Consider the following 19,334-nt stretch of genomic DNA (forward strand, 5'->3'; position numbering starts at 1 on the left):
TCCAGAATACCTGGGATTTTTAAATATTTGGTTAATTTCTACAGATTAACCCGTATTAAGCAAATATTAAGCACCTATGTGTCCAGCAGTGTTCTAAGCCATGGACAAGCCAGATTTCATGCAAAGTTCATGGAATAATTCATGACATACATTCGAAATACGCAACCAAGTTAACCTCAAATGATGAGAACCCAGAAAAGCACTAATTTTCATGAAATGTATGTACAAGCAGACACGTGAAAATCAGCTTTACCTTATATTTCATCTTGGGACATGAATGAATGTAGAAACCCATATAATAATAGCTGAGTTGAGATGTTTTCTGATGAAGTTGCCTCGTAAAAGCAATTTCTCTGCCAAAAGAAGAATAAAGACGAAGGCACAGTGAAATCTAGCTCCGATATTCAAAGTACTGTGTAATCTGATGTCCAATATCTGATGAAATCTGGAATTGTGACATTAGGCTATGAAGAAACTCCAAGTGTTGAAAGAAAAACAATTTCAAAAGTACTGTAAGATAACTTTTACTAAAGAAAGATACAACAACACTACATTAGTTTGAGCAAATGCATCTAAGTTCATGCTTTACACTTTATTGAGCTAATTAGTTGATCAAAAATTCAAAGAGCATAAAAGCAGAGATCTATTTAGTACATTACTCATCACCCCCTGGAGTTCTCAAAAGATTAGGTTTATCAAGTTAAAAACAAATTTTATAAAACTCAAAAGCCAACACATTTCAGGAAAAAGGACTCTGATTATGACCATTTACATGCACATCCTTGCAAGTGTGTCTGCTGTAGAACTCTCTCCTACATCGAGACGCTACTCTAATATTTATTTTCCCTAAAACTAAAGAGTGGAAAAAAACTATGCTATCTCACCACTTTTCCTGTTTGTTGGGCATAGGCAAGGATTAACCGAACAAAGAAGCTGTCAGCAATGTCCATGCTTGGAGTGGTTTTCATTTGTATCGGGATAAATCTGGGCACAGAACTTCATCCTACCCGCCCAAGTGAATGACTGGCTGTATTTAAGAGTTTTAAGCAAAGCTTCAGTACATTTCTAAAGTAAGAGAAAAGTTGTTTGTTTCGTTTTTACGTTTGTTTCTTGAAGATTTTCTTCTTTTCTTTCTTTCTCTTTTTCTCTTTTGTAGCAACAAATGCTTGAAATTCAAGTGGATAGCCTGTGCATTTTGCAAGTTCAAATTTAAATCACTGAGAAGGTGTGACCCTACAAATTCATCTGTAAAATAAAAGTATCTCTAAATCCAAGCAGACTGAACGTTAGTGGTCTGTAACAGAATAAATCCTACCAACCCTGGAACGAATCCACTTGGAAGGTTCAAAGTGAGGAAGGACGCCCGGCCACAACGGCACTCTGCTTGGTCCTGCGCTGCCACTCCCTCCCTCAGCTGTCCAGGCCCAAACCTAGGAGCCATCCTCAACCATTCTTCTCCTCTCACTCCCATGTCCGACCCATGTCGACAAATCCAGGCGGCTCAACCTCCAAAATTTATGGGGCGTCTGACCGCTTGTCATTACCTCCACCGCAGCCACTATGGTCCAAGCCCGCATCCTGGCTCCCCTGGCTGACTACTGCGACTGACTGGCTTCCCAGTGTGCTCTCTTGCCCCTCTCTAAATCCCGCAGAGTGGTAACCAGTCGCTGTTTTACAATATTAATCAGATCAGGTAACCTCCCTATATCTTACCTTCAGATTTTTGCATAGCTGGCTCCTTTCCTTTTTTTCTGGGCTCCTCCAATGTCACCTGACCAAGAGGTCTTTCCTGACCACCCTATTCAAAAAGGACCTCACCCTGGCACTGTGACCACTTCTGTCACAGCATAACGGAGTATCTAAATTTATGTTGTTGGTATCCTCATTACGATCTGCTTTGACAAAGCTGGAAACCCTGTCTTATTCACTTCTATGAATCATGCCCAGGACACATAGATTCTTCTCAAATAAATATGTTAGACAAATTAACTCATTTCTAAAATCCACCTTGCTAACAAAACATAAATTAATGCCATGTTCATGATCCCCAATTCAAACATTTTTTTAAATCTACAGACTATGTTATATAAAAATCTATACTGATTGTACATTAAAATACAAAAACTAAATTCATTGTAAATTGCTTAAGAAATTGAAGGAATGGAGGGGAAACTAAATGAGTTTCACTGAAATACACTATAATCAATAATAGAATTGGCAATTTACAACCTACTCTCCCCAATTTTGCTTGGAAATGTCAATCTCCTGGCTGCCTTTCCTCTTCCATAAACTCAGCCGCTCAGATCCCCCAGGCCACTACAAACAAGTGACGAGGCTGTAATCCAGTGGCAGCCTCCCCGCTCTCAACTGGCAACAATGTTCGTGCTCTCAGTCTCCTCTGCTTCCTCCTCAAAGCTCTCCGGCTCTAGCCGGAGATCTACCAAATCTACCAAATCTCTATCTCTTAGAGATCTACCAAACAGTAAATAGAACTCTTTATAATTTTGCTAGGAATTGATTATTTACTATCTCAAATGCAGCAGGATTTCTATATCTCCTGGCTTATTGAGACATGAAATGATATTTCATACATAGGCTGGGATTCACTATGTGGGAATAAATATTCATAATGTTTATCTGAGAAGTCTAAACAAATCCATAAGCTATATACTGTAAAGTGGAAAAGTAGGTACAAAAATAAAAGAAGAAGGAAAATAGCAATGATCACAAAGTGTTGGCTGATTCTGGTACAAAAAAAAAGTAGCTTTTCTGAAATAAATACACTCTTCTAAAGTTACAAAATGTAAATGCTTCAAATGATCAATTTCAATTTCATTGATGCCATCAGGAGTCACGAATATTCTTAATTAGCTTATACAAAAATGCAATTAAATGCAAAGGAAAAATAAAGGAATATTACAGGGATCAATTGTAAACACTGTATAATTGTGAATCGCTATAACTTATCATTAAGAGATGGCTCAGGTTGAAAATACCAAGATGGAGAATTTTTCTTTGGCCCACTCAAACACACAAAATCTATTATGGACCAGATTTTTCACAAAAATCAAACAGTAATTAAAGAAAAATACCCACTTTTCCAATTTTATAATTCAGAAAAAAGTACATACAGAATTAATAAAAAATAATCTCAAAATGTATCTTCCTATGATGAGAGATTGTGACCATCAGACACAGAGACTGGGAAAAGTGAAAACACTGACACAATGAGAAACAGAGACTCAAGTTCCCACATAAGCAACAGAAAAATAATTTTCAATCTTCCTTCCCTTCTGTACCACACATATTCACAGATACGAAGGAATAAAAATAGACCCAGTATTTTCATGGAAAAAGACCCCAATCCTTTTACCATTAGGATAATGCAAAATATCCAAGCGATGCTGCATATATTTGCATCCATGGACATGCAAGGGAAATAATCTTTTGATGAGGGCCAGAGAATTAAGTGGACAGTCAGGGACTTGCCACTCCTATTCTATATACTTTCTATAATTGTATATTCCTTCCAACAGATTTACATTGCTTGAATTCATTTACATGAGATTCATTTAACCTTTAATTATGAAAAAATATCTATACTAATGGTGACAAAAATATGTAAATACTGTAATATTTAAGGGACATTGAGTGGTTTTTGATAGGGGAGCTTAAATAAAGACATAAACAAAAACACCCCACAAATACAATGACTTCTCCTACACTAGATTACATGGATAGCTTAAAAAGCTAGGGAATTACCATCGGGCACTACCCTCAGTTCTAAAAGTGGTTATTTCTAAATACTGATACATGAGAGACTACTATAGCAACAAAATTATTATGAACTATCAAATAGGATTTCTGCTGTTATATGATGAAATATAGTCAAGTGAGGAATTATCTGAAGTTCCGTATGACCCATTACAGCTGTCAAAAGTAATCTTACCGTAGTGCAGAGTAGACACCCAAAGACAGAAATGAATAATCAGGATCGTAGTACAGATATACAGATGACACACAGTATGGAAGGATGTCGATCACCCCCACAGCAATGATTCTCCCGTCAAGCCAATACTGCTGGTGAAAGGAGCCATAACCACAATCTGGTCCATTAGGGGGATTCTCCGCCTGTGAAAACGCAGACATACATGGGAACAGTTTCTTTTCTTTTCTTTTCAATATTTATTTATTTGGGGGCAAGCACAAGTGGGGCAGGGGACAGAGGATCCAAAGAGGGCTCTGTGCTGACAGGCTGACAGCAGTGAGCTCAGGGTAGGGCTGGAACTCACAAACCACGAATCACGACCTGGGCCAAACTGGGACACTCGACTGACTGAGCCATCTAGGTGCCCCCCCCCCTTTTTTTTTTTTTAAACATTTTTACTTTTAAGTAATCTCTACAACTCAATGTGGGGCTCAAACCCACAACCCCAGGATCAAGAGTCACCAGCTCCACTGACTGAGTCAGCCAGGTGCCCCTATCATCTTTTTCTTTATATTAAAAATCTTAATAACTGTCCTGTTATACTTCTACTTTGTAACTCCTAAAATTTCCTGCTGTCATCATCCTCTGCAATCACGCCCTACAAAAACGTTTTACTTGTAGAAACACTGACCAAACAAAAGAATGAGAAAAAGAAATAAACTTAAGGTTTTTTTTTTTAAACCTTGTTTAAAAATTTAACAGTAGGAAATACAAATTGTACAGGATAAGTAAATATTAAAGTCTATTTTTGGGTTCCACACAAAAGCTGAGACAGAAATGGTGCAGGAAAGAAAGACGGGGACACAGAAGGAGAGGGGTGGGTGAGAAAGAACTGCCCCTATACCACCAGCCAAGCCTCGTGTGTGACAACCCTCGCACTGACAAGGCATATGATCCCATTATCTTTTGTAGGTAAGAGTTCCTGTGCAAATAAAAAAAGGGCTAGGACACTTCCCTTTAGGAGCAAAAGGAAAATAATTTCCTTACCATTATCTTAATGTAACTATAATCCCACAAAAGAAACTTAGAGATTTCAGAGTATAACCTTTTATCTGTAAATAGTTGAGTGACACTTTTCATTTTAAGATTCAATGATTTTAAATATTTATTTATTTTGAGTGAGAGAGAGAGCGAGCAAGCGAGGGAGAGGCAGAGAGAGAGGGAGAGGCAGTCCCAAGCAGTTTCCATGCTAGCAGCACAGAGCCCAGCGGGGGGTGATCTCATAAACCGTCAGATCATGACCTGAGCCAAAATCAACAGTCAGACGCTTAATCGACTGAGCCACCTGGAAGCCCCAAAATTCAATATGATTTTAAATGTAACTGTTGCTAAATGAAAATTATGATGCAACATGAAACTGCTTTGGTAGAGACTAAATGGATGTTAGAGATTAACAATTTAAGTGAACAAATACAACATGCACTATATATATATACACACATGTATATCACATACATCATTTTCACACAGCTAAAATCACAGATAACATATATACACAAAAGCCAGAAGAGAGGGGTGCCCAGGTGGCCCAGTTGGTTAAGCATCTGACTTGAGCTCAGGTCAGGACCTCACTGTTTGAGAGTCTGAGCCCTGCATCAGGCTCTCTGCTGTCAGCACGGAGCCCACTTTGGATCCTGTCCCCTTCTCTGCCATTCCCCTGCTTGCACACACACTCGCTCTCATCACTCTCAAAAATAAAAATAAACACTAAAAAAAAACCTAGAAGAGAATGAAGAAAAATGAAAAAGTCAGTTTACTAATATTAAAACCAGAAAAAAGACATTACAAGACAGGAAATCTACAGATCAGAATCTCTCATAACACAGATGCAAAAATCCTCACCAAAATCTTAGCAAATTAAATCCAACAATGTATGAAACGAATTATACACCATGACAAAGTGGGATTTATTCCAGGTATGGAAAGCTGGTTCAACCTTAAAAAAGTAATTTAAAATAAAAAGCAGTTAATCATGGAAAGATGCTAAAGGAAAAAATCATATATCAATTGACGCAGAAAATACCTCTGACAAAATCCAGCATCCAGTTATGACTAAAACTCAACAAACTAGGAAGAGAAAGGAACTTCGTCAGCTTAATAAAGAACATATACAACAAATCTACAGCTGACATCACACTTAATGATAAGAAAATTGATGCTTTCCCCAGTAAGATTCCCTTACTCAACATCATACTGAAAATGCTAGTTAGTGTAATAAAAAAAAAAAAAAAAAGGAAATAAAAGGTATTAAGATTGGGAAGGAAAAGAATAAAACTGTCTTTATTCACAAATGACATGATTTACTATGTAGAAAATCCCAAAGAGTCAATAACAACAAAAAATGGAAATAATAAGCCATCATAGCAAAGTCACAGGACACAAAGCTAACAATCAAAAGCCATTTGCTTTACTACATACCAGCTATAACTGGAATATGAAATTAACAACCCAGTGCCATTTTATAAAACCAAAAAAAGTTACATGCCTAAATATAAATCTAACAAAGTATGTACAGGATATATATGCAGAAAACTGACAAAATGAAACAAAGAGATGGTAAATAAGTGTAAAAATATTATCTGTTAATAGACTGTAAGACTCAATATTGTTAAGATGTCCATTTTCCCAAGTTGGTTTATACATTTAATGCAATCCCAATCCAAATCTCAGCAAACTATTTTGTAGGTATAAACAAATTTGTTCTAATGTTCATATAAATAGGCAGAAGACCTAGAATAACTAACGTAATACTGAAGAAACAAGTCGAAGGTCTGACACTGCCTACGTCGAGACTTACTGTAAAGCTACAATGATCAAGATAGGGTCTATACTGGCCAAATAAGAGAAGAGTAGAACAATGTAACAGAACTAAAGCCCAGAAATAAGCCCACATAAACATGGCGGACTATCCTCTGACAAAGGAGCAAAGACAGTCCAAGAGAGAAAGGACAGTCTTTCTAACAAATGATGCCAGAACAATTAAACATCCAAATGCCAGAAAATCCAAATCTAGACAAAGACCTTACAGCTTTCAAAAATTCAGCTCAAAATGCACCACAGACCTAAATATAAAATGCAAAACTATAAAACTTCTAGATGATAACAATAGGAGAAAATCTGGGTGACCTTGGGTTTTGCGATGAGTTTTTAGATGCAATGCCAGAAGCACAAACCATGAAAGAAATAACTGATAAGCTGGACTTCATTACATTTCAAAAGTGCTCTCTCTACAAAGACACTGCTAGGAAAATAAAAAGTTAAGCCACTGACTGGAGAAAATTGCAACACATGTATCAGATAAAGGACTGGTATTCAAAAATAGAAAGACTGTTAAAATTCAACAGTAAGAAAACAAACAGCCCAATTAAAAACTGGGCAAAGTATCTGAGCAAACACCTCACCAAAGAAGATGTACAGGTGGCAAATAAGCATATGAAAAGCTGCTCAACATCATCTGCTAGGAAACTGAAATTAAAACACACACACACACACACACACACACACCCCGAGCTAATACTACTCAACTATTAGAATGGCTGAAATCCAAAAACCTGAATCAAATGCTGGCGAGGACGCACAACAGTAGGAACTCGGATTCATTGATGATGATGGAATGTAAAACGGTACAGATACTTCAGAGGACAGTTTGGGACTTTCCAGTAAAGATAAACATAGCGTTACCATATAAAATAGTAATCACGCTCTTAGGTATTTATCCAATTTGTCTGACAACTTGGGTCACACAAAACCCAAAGGCCTGCATGCAAATGTTCATAACAATGTTATTTATAATTGCCCCAAACTGTAAGCAACCAAGATATCCTTCAATAGGTGATAAATAAACCATGACACATGGAATATTATTCATCAAAAGAGATAAACTATCAAGCCACAAATACACAAAATGAAGAAACCTTACATGCATATTGCTAAGTGAAAGAAGCCAGTCTGAAAATGCTCCATACATACATTCCAAATACATCCAGTAAAAGGCAAAACTACAGAGGCAGTAAAAAAAAATCATTGGTTGCCAAGAATTTGGGGGATTTGGAGCAGGGGACTTTCAGGATAAAACTATTCTCTATAGTTCTGTGCTAGTGGATACTTGACATTATGCACTTACCAAAACTCAGAACTTTATAAACACAAAGTGAGTCTTAATGGATGCAAACTAAAAGAAAATCTTTTAGGAGATTAAGGGATCCCAGGAAGGAATGGAGACAGGACAGAGAATCTACCTGTATTACAAATGTATGAAACAACCTGACTGAAAGAGGTCGGTCGGGAGGGGAAAGGTGCTGACTTCAGTAACCTTTGGGGTCTGTAAGAATGAAGACAAAAGGAAACCCGCACATAAGCATTGTATTCTACCTGATAAAGTTGTTTTCCACAAGACTACAGGTTAACAACTCTGACACTGATACACGTGCCTACTGTAAAGTGACGGAGGTGATGGGAACCAAGTTTCTCACTGTTGAAGTCGTAATTTACAGATAAGCAAGGGGAAGAGGCTAGAATGACCCACAGGGTGATGGATTAGTATTGGAGACATGCGTAAGAACTCACATTTAGCTTAATACAGACAAGATGGTTACATACAGAAATATTTATAGGTCTGTATATATCATAGATATGTTCATACAAGGGTTAGTACGCACACATATGTTTCTTTACTCTGCCAGATGAGAAGGCCTAAATAAAGGAAACCCTAGTAGCAAGAAGCACATCTAGCACTCAGATCTTGGTTTCTCCACTCTGTAGTAAAAGGAACAAGGCTCTTTGGAAAAATGGCCAATTCCAGGACTGGGACAGGAAGAGCCCATTTAAGATGAGCCTACTTCATCGTGTGGTGCCAAAAAAGAAAGAAAGTACTTAAAAAAACAAAAAGAAACACGCACTGATGGAGTTATATCAAAGAGGCACAGAAAGCGACTGAAAAAGCTCCCAATGGCCAAAGCTGGAACAATTCGAGCAAAAAAAAAAAGTGTTAGATTACAACCCAAAGTATAAAATTAATATCCGTAAGTCCATACTGACATACACAATAGAAAAAATTAATAAATGAGGAAGAAAGACGAATCTCCCATGCAGAAGAATTCCAAAGAGTTCAGGTAGACAGTCTGCCCTAAAGGTAAGGGAGCATTACTCCCTATGAAGTGTGGGCTACACACAGGAACTCCCTTTCAGAGTACCTTCCAGAGGTATGGGAAGGAACTTCAAAGAGTAACTGCACAGGTGAGCAAGGTCTACAACAGCAAATGAGAGGACCGACTAAGGTGCTAGCACTATTCATGATTTCTAAACCTTCCACTGCTACAGCTAAAAGTGTTGTTCAGACAATAAATATATCTTGAAACTTTTAACAGCTTCCGCCAATAATAAATTACGTCAAACCCCAGTTTTAGCATTTACTATCATATAGGTTTAGTCTTCAGAAAGATATTATTATTTCCCTGGAAATAGGTACAGTTTAAAGAGCAGAACAGGCAACAAACAGAAGCATTAACAAAAAAAAAAAAAAAAAAAAAGGAAAGGATATTAACCCATTAAAACTACAACACCAGAACTGACACCCATATTCAAAATTGCTAATGGACTTGAAGTCAAATCACTTGTCTCAGAAGCTAGGCTGCTCCAAATATGTAATAAGAAATACACAGATTCCTATACATCACTGAATTTTATGAAAACCATCTTTTAGATGTAAGTCAGCCCTGAGGCTCCTGGAAATGAAGCTCCCTGTCTTTAAAAGTAATCGTGTAGGAGAGCAATCCCACAGTGACAGGGAGACAAACTGTCAGTCCACGGCACATGAGGTGGGGAGCCTGTCCAACGTCAGGCAGTCAAAAGCTAACTAAATGACTTTGAAACGAACCCGAATTCTTCCACAATTTCAGTTGAGTACGTCATTCTAGGACTCACTAAATCCAATGTGTGCATTCATTCATTAAAAATGTATTTATCAAAGACACAATACATATGGACTTACTAATGGGCATGTTCTCAATAAGTAAATAACCAAAAGACCACGTTAACCCTAAATATAAATCAATCCTGCTTGTTGTACAAGCTTGAAATCTTTTTCCAAACTGCAGAGACCTTCTGAGTTTCCAATTTTAATCATGTCATCCATTCCTGGGACCTCCCATTTAATGACCTTCCATTTACTTCACTGTTTGTTCTTCTGTGAGTCCACCCATGACCAACATACCCTACCACAGGATTATTCTCGTGTCTCAATGCCCGTGGAAGTTAACAGTCTTCTCCCTCTGTAAAACCCGCATCTATTTATACAGGTATGGGCTACCTTATAATTACTGAGGAAAAAAGAAGCCACAGGACCATCTACTCTGACCCCCTACTACATCCAGACAAAGAAACAAGAAACCCAGGAGTCAATTAAGTAATACAATCATCATGAAACTATGGAGTTATAAACTGATTCACAAACTATCTTCTTAGCCCCTACGTTGATGCTATTTTTATGCTACGATAAGAAAGTCAGCTAATCATCTAATTCGTCGTTTAAATATCCTCACTTTCGAATATCTCTAGGATATACAAGTCACTAAATAAGGCAATATAAAAAACAAACTATTCAATGCATGGTTTTCAACAGCTTTTCTTAAAACCTATTTTGCTGCATTCTTTTTCTTTCCAACATGTTTTCTGACAATTAAAACATGAATGATTTCCTTTTCTCCCTTGTGGGAGCTTCAATGACCTAATTTTTTTTTTTTAAAAAAAGCAGATTTGATAAATGGAAAACAATCTCAGTAAAGGCAGGTAAGAAGCAATTTTCCAAAAAGTACATCTGGTTGTTTCCGCAGTACTGATTAATAATGATTTACTATTCCCCAAATGGTAACTCAATCAATACTTTCAAGTTTTTCAACAGGTTAAGTGGCAGCTGTGGAAATGGGCTGATGGTGAACCTGAACCATTGATTCCCTTGGCTCTCTGTGAAGATGGGACAGCCGGAACCTCTAGATCACTCACTTCTGGCTAGGAAATCTGGAAAAAATTCTGGGCCAGGCACCTGGGTGGCTCAGTCAGTTAAGATCTGACTTGGGCTCCGGAGTCCCCAGCTGGGTGAGCTCGAGCCCCGCCTCAGGTGAGCCCTGCTTCTCTCTCTCTCTCTCTCTCTGCCCCTCGTGGGACTCTCTCTGTCTCTCGCTCCCTCTCTCTCCATCCTTGCTCACTTGCACCCTCTCTCACTCAAAACAAAACAAAACAAAAAGCAAATGAAAAACAAATTCTGGGGGCGCCTGGGTGGCTCGGTCGGTTGAGCGTCCGACTTCGGCTCAGGTCATGATCTCACGGTCCGGGAGTTCGAGCCCCGCGTCGGGCTCTGTGCTGACAGCTCGGAGCCTGGAGCCTGTTTCAGATTCTGTGTCTCCCTCTCTCTCTGCCCCTCCCCTGTTCATGCTCTGTCTCTGTCTCAAAAATAAATAAACGTTAAAAAAAAAAAAAATTCTGGGCCTACCATGTGTCCAATACCATAAACTGAACTGATTTAACTAAGATTCTTCATGCTTGTCTATGAACATACACACATTTGCTGAATCAGTTGACATAAAACCGTGGTAACAGGCTTCCCTCAAATGCGATCCCTTAGCTCAAACTTTTTTTTTAACACTAAAACATGGAAAGAATACAGGAATTTGAGTGTTAGAGTAAGGCAATAAAAACAAAGAACAATGAGTAAGTTTGTGAAATGAGAAATCAGCAGAACTCCTGGTTATGTCTCCCTGGTCATTCAGCAACATCCCTGAAACCCAGACTCATGGGCTTATCATGCCATATGTTTCAATATGCTATTACCTGGACACCTGTTGGTTTTTATAAGTAGCAGCCAGAAATTACCTTTACTGCAAACGTATATATTTTCAGCAAATACAGACTTGTCACCCTCACCCCCACTAGGTCAGAAAGATCCACATCTTACAACAGCCCCTTCACTTAATTCTCCAAGGGGCTCAGTCCCCCAGCCTCGGAGAGGCCTCTCCAAGTCAGTGACCATTCTGTATTTTCACTTCCTTAAGAATCCTATTTCAATACTTGGGATTGTCGCATTTCTTCAACGTTTCACCTAAAGCCTATTAATTGTTAACACCCTTCAACTGCTACTTAAAAACACAGAAGGTGATACAATTACAGATTGTAATTATGTAGGAAAGTACACTTTATTTGAGAACCAACAGAGGCACAATGACACAGGTATCATGTAAATTAACAGCTCTCAAATTTCTTGGTCTCGAAATCCCTTTAACTTACAAATCTTACTGAAGACCGGGAGATTTTGCTTCCTGGAGATAAGGAGTTTAGGAGATACTTATTGCACTAGATGTTAAAACTAGTATTTTTAAAAATATGTATTTGTTATTCGCTTAAAAATACCAATGAATCCAGTACATGTTAACATTGTTAAAAAAACAACTACTATATTTTCCAAAAAAATTTAGTGAGAAAAACGGCACTGATTTACATTTCTGGAAATCTCTTTGAAGTCCAGCTTGGCAGAGGAGAGTGGAATCTTCTATCTGCTTCTGCATTTGCTGTCATCACGCAGCCTCTGGGAAACATCCCCACAAATTCATAAGAGGATGAGACAATACAGAAGAGAAAAACTCTAATAAAATATAATTTTGACCTCGAGGATCCCTTGCTAAGGCTTCAGGGACCACCAGGGATTGCAGGATGTTTCTGAGAAGCACTCACATAAATGAATTTTTAAAATCTACAGGCAGTGGGGAAAGATATAAGCAGAAAGCAGTAAGCTACAACAGAAAGGGAGGAGGGCTGAGGGACTCGAGTCCAGGATTCTGAATCAAAGTATCTGGATTTGAGCCCTAACTCCACAGTACACTTTCTGGCTATGTAACTTCAGCAAGGCAATAACTACTTTCAAAAGTACCCATTTCTGCAATTGTTTTAAAGTAGGCTCCATGCCCAACGTGTGGCCCAACGTGTGGCTCCATGCCCAACTCACAACCCTGAGATCAAGAGTCGTGCGCTCCAGGGCCTGAGCCAGCCAGGCGCCCCGGTGTTTCTGCATTTTAAAAACAGGAATCATACTGCTCACCCTCAAAGGGCACTGTGAAAAACAAATGATAATGTAGAAATAAAAGCAGACCGTGAGCAAACTTGGGTCGGTTTTGCTTTTGGTTTTAAGGGGTCTGAATGGCACATCCTCAAAGACTATGTCTATGAAATGACATCAGTAGCTCATTTAACAGAAGTTACTTAAAACTAATAGCAGCGATCTTTAATTTCCTCATAAATAAGTCAGTGATGTGATTAACAGTATTTCATCATTTATCTTTCTCACGCCTGCAGTTTGCACAGTTCTGCATATGTGAGAGGGTAAGCAAAGTTGTTTTTCAGAAGCTCCTCCATTTCCAGGATTTAGCTGATAACAGGAAAAAATATAATAAAGCCCGCCATTAGCTACAGAAAAGAAAAGAATGTCTTAAACACTGGGGAAGAATGGCAAGGTTTATGGATAAATGAGCTACGCAGTACGATACCGAAGGCTCTACGTAGAAATGACATCAATATTAATAGGCCAATCCAGTCTCCTAGTTAAACTGCTCCCCAAATGGGTATATTTACTCTGATGAAGTACACCTGTCTCCTGGCCCACCTGCCCCCACATACTTCAGTTATGCTTAAAACAAACACTATTAAGACTCAAAGGCACAGACAAAGAGGGAGTCATTCATCAGGCACCAGAGGCAGCATCTGTTGGAGAGACTTCATCACAGGTTCAAAGACAGTAACAGGGAAAGTCTTCACAAGCTTTAGGAGAGCAGAACCTGAGTTGTCCTCGCAAGGCATCCCCGAGTACCTCTCCCAAATCACACCTGTTCACACAAAAATCTATAATTAGACAATATGTGCCCTGAATTTTTTTTAAAACAAGTTTATGGAGGCCCCCACAGGTAATTACCTTAAGCACCTCATTAAAAGTCTGCACTGTTTTAAAATAATTTATTCTTCCAACTGCTTCGCCTTTGTGTAGTGTTTCATGAAACACTGCACTGAAGGTCAGATTCCTTTTAAAAATAAACACCCAAAAATGTGCTAAACCACTACGATATCAAAATCTACCTGATTTCTTAAAAAGAAAACCCAAAACTAAATTTGAAAATTTGAGATGATATGGTCTATAATTAAGAAATAAAGAAAATAAATGACGTTAAGTTGGAAAATACAAACAGGAATACTCTTGGTTCCTACGTATCACACAGTTGCATAAGCAAGTGATTTAAAAACCAGTAACCAATACGTTTAAAAAACGTAACCAGTTCCTAGTCTGTTGGCAATCAGTACACTAAAGATGCCCAACCAATTAAACACTTATATTGATCACCATCTATATTCCAGTTCAAAGACAATTACACTTAAATGATGCTAATAAAAAAGTGCATATAAAAGTAACTATTTTCTGTTATTCTATTCTTCTTGAGAGAGAGAAAGGGAATTCGAGAAAGGGAGAGGGACAGAGGCGGAAAGGGGGTGGGGAAGGATGGGAGGGAGAGGGAAAGGGAAAGGGAAAGGGAGAGAGAATATCTCAAGCAGGCTCCACGTTCAGCACAGAATCCAATGCGGTGTTGGACCCCACCATTATGAGATCGTGACCTGAGCCAAAATCAAGAGTTGGACGCTTCACTGACTGAGCCACCCAAGTGCCCCGTTATTCTGTTTTAAGCAACACTTTCTCTGCTCATAAAGGAAGCCTATGAAAGTTAATTTTACTAAGTAACATAAATGACATAATTCCTACAGCTTTAAGCTGAGGAAGAATTCCTTTGATGTTCCTATTCACACAATTCTCTCGAGTTCTATACGGTACTTTATACTGGGTAATCCTCCAAATGCCTCAATTTCATCAGAATCCCTGAGTTAATAAAGATTATCTAGTCATTAGAAAGGAACAAACTATACCAACTGCTTCAATTTTTGTTGATAATCTCAATAAACAACTAAATAGAATCTAACTTAAAAATTTTAATCAGCTCAGACTGAATTAAGACCATGACAACCTCTGTTCACTTCCAAATTGGGAGAAGGAGCCAAATTAAACAAAACTGTAAAATAAAAGAAGTTAATTACAGTACATTCACATGAGGAACTATTATGTAGTAGTTAAAAACTATTCTTACCGAGAGTTTTTAATAACATTATAAACATTTCTCCAAGTAAAACCGTGACATAAGGTGGCATATATGATCCAAACCACATGAAAAATGTCTTTCTCCATGCATGTACCTACAACCCCCACACAAACTTAAAAAGATGGAAAAAAAACATCGAGGGCTGTCACCACAGGGTTCATGAATGATACTTTTCTTAGTCTTCTCCACTTTCCACATTTTTTAATGAAAATGCACGAATGTAGAATCAAGAGCTTTAAAAACCAAGGTTGAAGAACTACTAGTAAGTGTTAAAAAGAAGAGTGGTGGCTGCAATCTGATAAAGGCCAAAGAAATTACCGGGCGTTCTTGAAGCGCAGTTCTGGGCTTGATTTTCTATTGATGGAGTTATTTTACAATCTGTTTGGGGCAGAGGTTAACTTACAGATTTCTGTCCAGTGGAACAGATAACCCAAAAGGTTACAGTTTAATGCCCTGTAAGCCAGTAATCAGTTGTTTTTATCTAGTTTAGCAATCTCGTCTCAATCTCAATTAAATTGTGTGTGTGTCTATATATGTGTATCAGCATATTTTCACAAATGCTCCCTGCATCAGTTTTAATATGCTACTGGTTCTTGTGCTAATTAATGAGTCAAATAAAATATAACATGTGTTCGTGCTCTATCTGCATGAAGACCGTGATTTTACCTTTCTGAAAATTTACTTTAACAATTCTGGCAGTCAGCCACCGAGCAGCTCAAGTGAATTCACTTGGTGGACACAGAAGGGCCCTCAGGGTCTGTGAAGCCTCATCTTTTCTGGACTCTCAAAGACATTTCCCCGGAGCAACAGAGCTTCAGCTTGGCTGTGTTTCTCTTTTTCTCCCTCTCTACGAAGTTTGTGCTTTTGTTTTCGTTTCTGGTTCTTCTACTACCAGTGAGCATATCCCCCTCAGTGGCACTAATATCTGGATTCGGTTTACGGTCTGTTGGATGGATGATGTAGATCTATTCTCTGCTGGATGAGAGGAGACGGAGACTCTGGTTTGTTAGTCTGCGTCTATGTATTTGTTGAGTTCGATCCTTTAAGGAGAACAACAGCTCTTGGAGATCTGAATCCATGACTTTGTGTCCACTTAGGACCTGTAGCTCAAGTTGCAGAGCTGAAGCTCAGAGATCTACATGTCTGTGAATCTGTGATTCAAAAAAGTCTTTATTTCTCATTGTAGGTGAAATATTTTCCTACCTTCAGAGGGTATTAACGAATCACACTACCAGGTCTCCTTATTAGAGGAGCTCTGTTAAATTGATTTACAGACACGAGTACACACTTACATAAATCAAATATTCTCCAAATTCACAGAAAATAAACTCCTTACAGAAACTGCTAGCTCAGAAACATTTTTAAGATAAATCAAACTGGCTTAATGATTTGGATTTAAGAAAGGAAAAAGGTAGGTCTTTTCTCAGATTAGTGTTAAGTATAATATAGGAATAGATTTTTAAAATAATCTTCAGAGTTTGTTTCCTAATGAAGAGGATAGTCTAAACTTCCCGAACTACTCTCTGGTTTGTTCATCAAAAAAGTTAACATCATTCCTACATAATGCTCGTGATTCGAAATTTTAAATTTGTGTTCAACTGAATTAAATTGCAATTCTGGGGGCGCCTGGGTGGCGCAGTCAGTTAAGCATCTGACTTCAGCCAGGTCACGATCTCGCGGTCCGTGAGTTCGAGCCCCGCGTCAGGCTCTGGGCTGATGGCTCAGAGCCTGGAGCCTGTTTCCGATTCTGTGTCTCCCTCTCTCTCTGCCCCTTCCCCGTTCATGCTCTGTCTCTCTCTGTCCCAAAATAAATAAAAAAAAAAAAGTTGAAAAAAAAATTGCAATTCTGACATTTAAAAATATTTCATAATTGTGGTGAAATATACATAACATTTACCATCTTAACCATTTTTAATGTACAATTCAGGGGCACCGAGTGTACATTCACGCTGTCGTGCAACCATCACCACCCACCCACAAAACTTTCTCATCATCCCAAACTGAAACCCCGTATCCACTAAGCAGTAACACCGCCCCCTTCCCCCGCCCCCAGACCTTGGTAAGCTCTCTTCTACTTTCTGTCTCTATGAATTTGCCTACTCTAGGTACTTAAGGTAAGTGGAATCACACAGTATTTGCCTTTTTGTGACTGGCTTACTTCACTTAGCATAATATCCTTAAGGTCCATCCATGATGCAGCCTGTGTCAGAATCTCCTCTTTTAAGGCTGAATATTATTCCATGTTATGCACATACCACGTTTTGTTTCTCTCTCCATCGGTCCAGAGACACTTGGGTTGCTTCTACCTTCTGGCTATTGTGAATAATGCCTCTGTAAACAGTGGTTTATAACACCTGAGTCCCTATTTTTAATTTTTTGTGTATATACCTAGAAAACTGCTGGATCACGGGGTAAATCGATTTTCAATTTTTTAAGGAACTGCCTCTGGTTTCCCAGAGAGGCTGCACCATTTTACAAGCCTACCAGCAGTGCACGGGTTTCAATTTCTCCACATCCATGCCAACCTTTATTGTTTGCTGTATTTTTGATAAGAGCCATCCTAATGGGTGTGAAGGTGGTATACTTATCGTGGTTTTAATTTGTAGCTCCTTAATGATTAGTAATGTTGAGCAAATGACAAACATTTTTATGTGTTAGGTTTTGTGGCGGCTTAAATAGAACTTCTAAGATTCTTATAGAATTTTAAAATGTGGATTAATAGGGGTGCCTGGGTGGCTCAGTTGGTTAAGTGTCTGACTTCAGCTCAGGTCATGGTCTCACAGTTCATGAGCTCAAGTGCCCTGCACTGGGCACTGTGCTGACAGCTCAGAGCCTGGAACCTGCTTCAGATTCTGTGTCTCCCTCTCTGCTCCTCCCCCACTCACATGCGGTCTCTCTCTCTCTCTCTCTCTCTCTCTCTCTCACACACACACACACACACACACACTAATAAAATAAAAAACATTAAAATTTTTTTAATGTGGATTAATATAAATCAACAAATTTGACAGACAACCTTTAGATAACTAAGTAGTTTCTAAGTAAGAATGAATACTACAACATTGAGCATAATATTTATAAACTTGTCCTGCTTGACTTATACATGCTATAGAATGACTGTATCTTTGGGTCATGTCATTAAACATGCTCATCTTTGCTACTATGAGAAGATGTAAGAGGGATGCATAAGAAATTTGTGGTGTTTGTTTTTAGGTACTTTCCCAGTCTGCTCAGATGCTTCTAGATGACAGAGTTCTCAATGACCCACCTCTCAGTTTTGAGAACCCAAAGCTATTACTTTATTAAAAGATATAATTCATATGTACAGTCGAGACCATATTGAAGGCAAAAATAAGAAACATATTTGGGTAAGCAAGATAACAGGAAAACTTGCTTCAGAACATAAAGCACCGTGAAAGACAAAGCTGGAGGGACTACAAGTTTTAAGTTGAGTAAAATGTGTATTATTTGCCTAATTTCTAATATTTGAGTCTGAAAAGCAGCTACAGTTGACCCTCGAACATGGGAGTTGGGACACCAACACATCCCCAGCACAGTTGGAAATTGACAAGTAACCTTTGACTCCCCCAAACTTAACTACTAGGAGCCTACTATTGACAGGAAGTCTGATAATAGAAACAGTCAATTATTTTATGTTATAGGTATTATACTGTATTCTTTATAATAAAGTAAGCTAGGGAAAATAAGATGTTATTAATAAAACCATAAGAAAGAGAAATACATTTACAGTACTGTAAAAAAAAAAAAAAAGTCTGTGTATTAATGGATCCACACAGTTCAAACCTGTGTTGCTCAAGAGTTAACTGTATAAAATGTGTTAAAATGTTGGCTAAGTTCACTCAGTTTTGAAGGAGCTCTTTATTTGAGATACCCCTACTCTATAAGTGAGACAGTGAGGCTCAGGGTAATGAAGGGGCTTGTCCAAGGTCACAAGACCCATTTACAGGAATGAGAAGGGCGGAAACCTGGAATTCTCAACCTCAGTTCGGTGTTTTTCTCACTGGCCACTGCTTCTGTGGTGTCCCGTGTCAAAACAATCACAATATTTAACATGTTCTAGTCAATGCAATGAATTAAGGTATTTTCAGCAACTTACTAAGCCAAGGATGAATCAAGAAATGTATTTCTCAGTGACATAATTCATA

The 19,334-nt window shown here is 38.3% G+C and overlaps 1 protein-coding gene across 7 annotated transcripts in view; it reads right to left on the reverse strand.

Moving 5' to 3' along the window:
* Positions 1–19,334, reverse strand: part of ATE1 (arginyltransferase 1) — a 156,085-nt gene that overhangs the window by 80,672 nt on the left and 56,079 nt on the right. For all 7 annotated transcript variants that reach the window (XM_053207345.1, XM_027063273.2, XM_027063274.2 and 4 more), the window contains 2 exons: positions 3,950–4,131; positions 254–353 (listed from right to left, as the gene is read on the reverse strand). In XM_053207345.1, the coding sequence (XP_053063320.1) occupies positions 254–353; positions 3,950–4,131 (282 nt within the window). The remainder of the gene's footprint in view (positions 1–253; positions 354–3,949; positions 4,132–19,334) is intronic.

Source organism: Acinonyx jubatus, chromosome D2 (genome assembly GCF_027475565.1).
Source record: "Acinonyx jubatus isolate Ajub_Pintada_27869175 chromosome D2, VMU_Ajub_asm_v1.0, whole genome shotgun sequence".
NCBI classification, from domain to species: Eukaryota; Metazoa; Chordata; class Mammalia; order Carnivora; family Felidae; genus Acinonyx; species Acinonyx jubatus.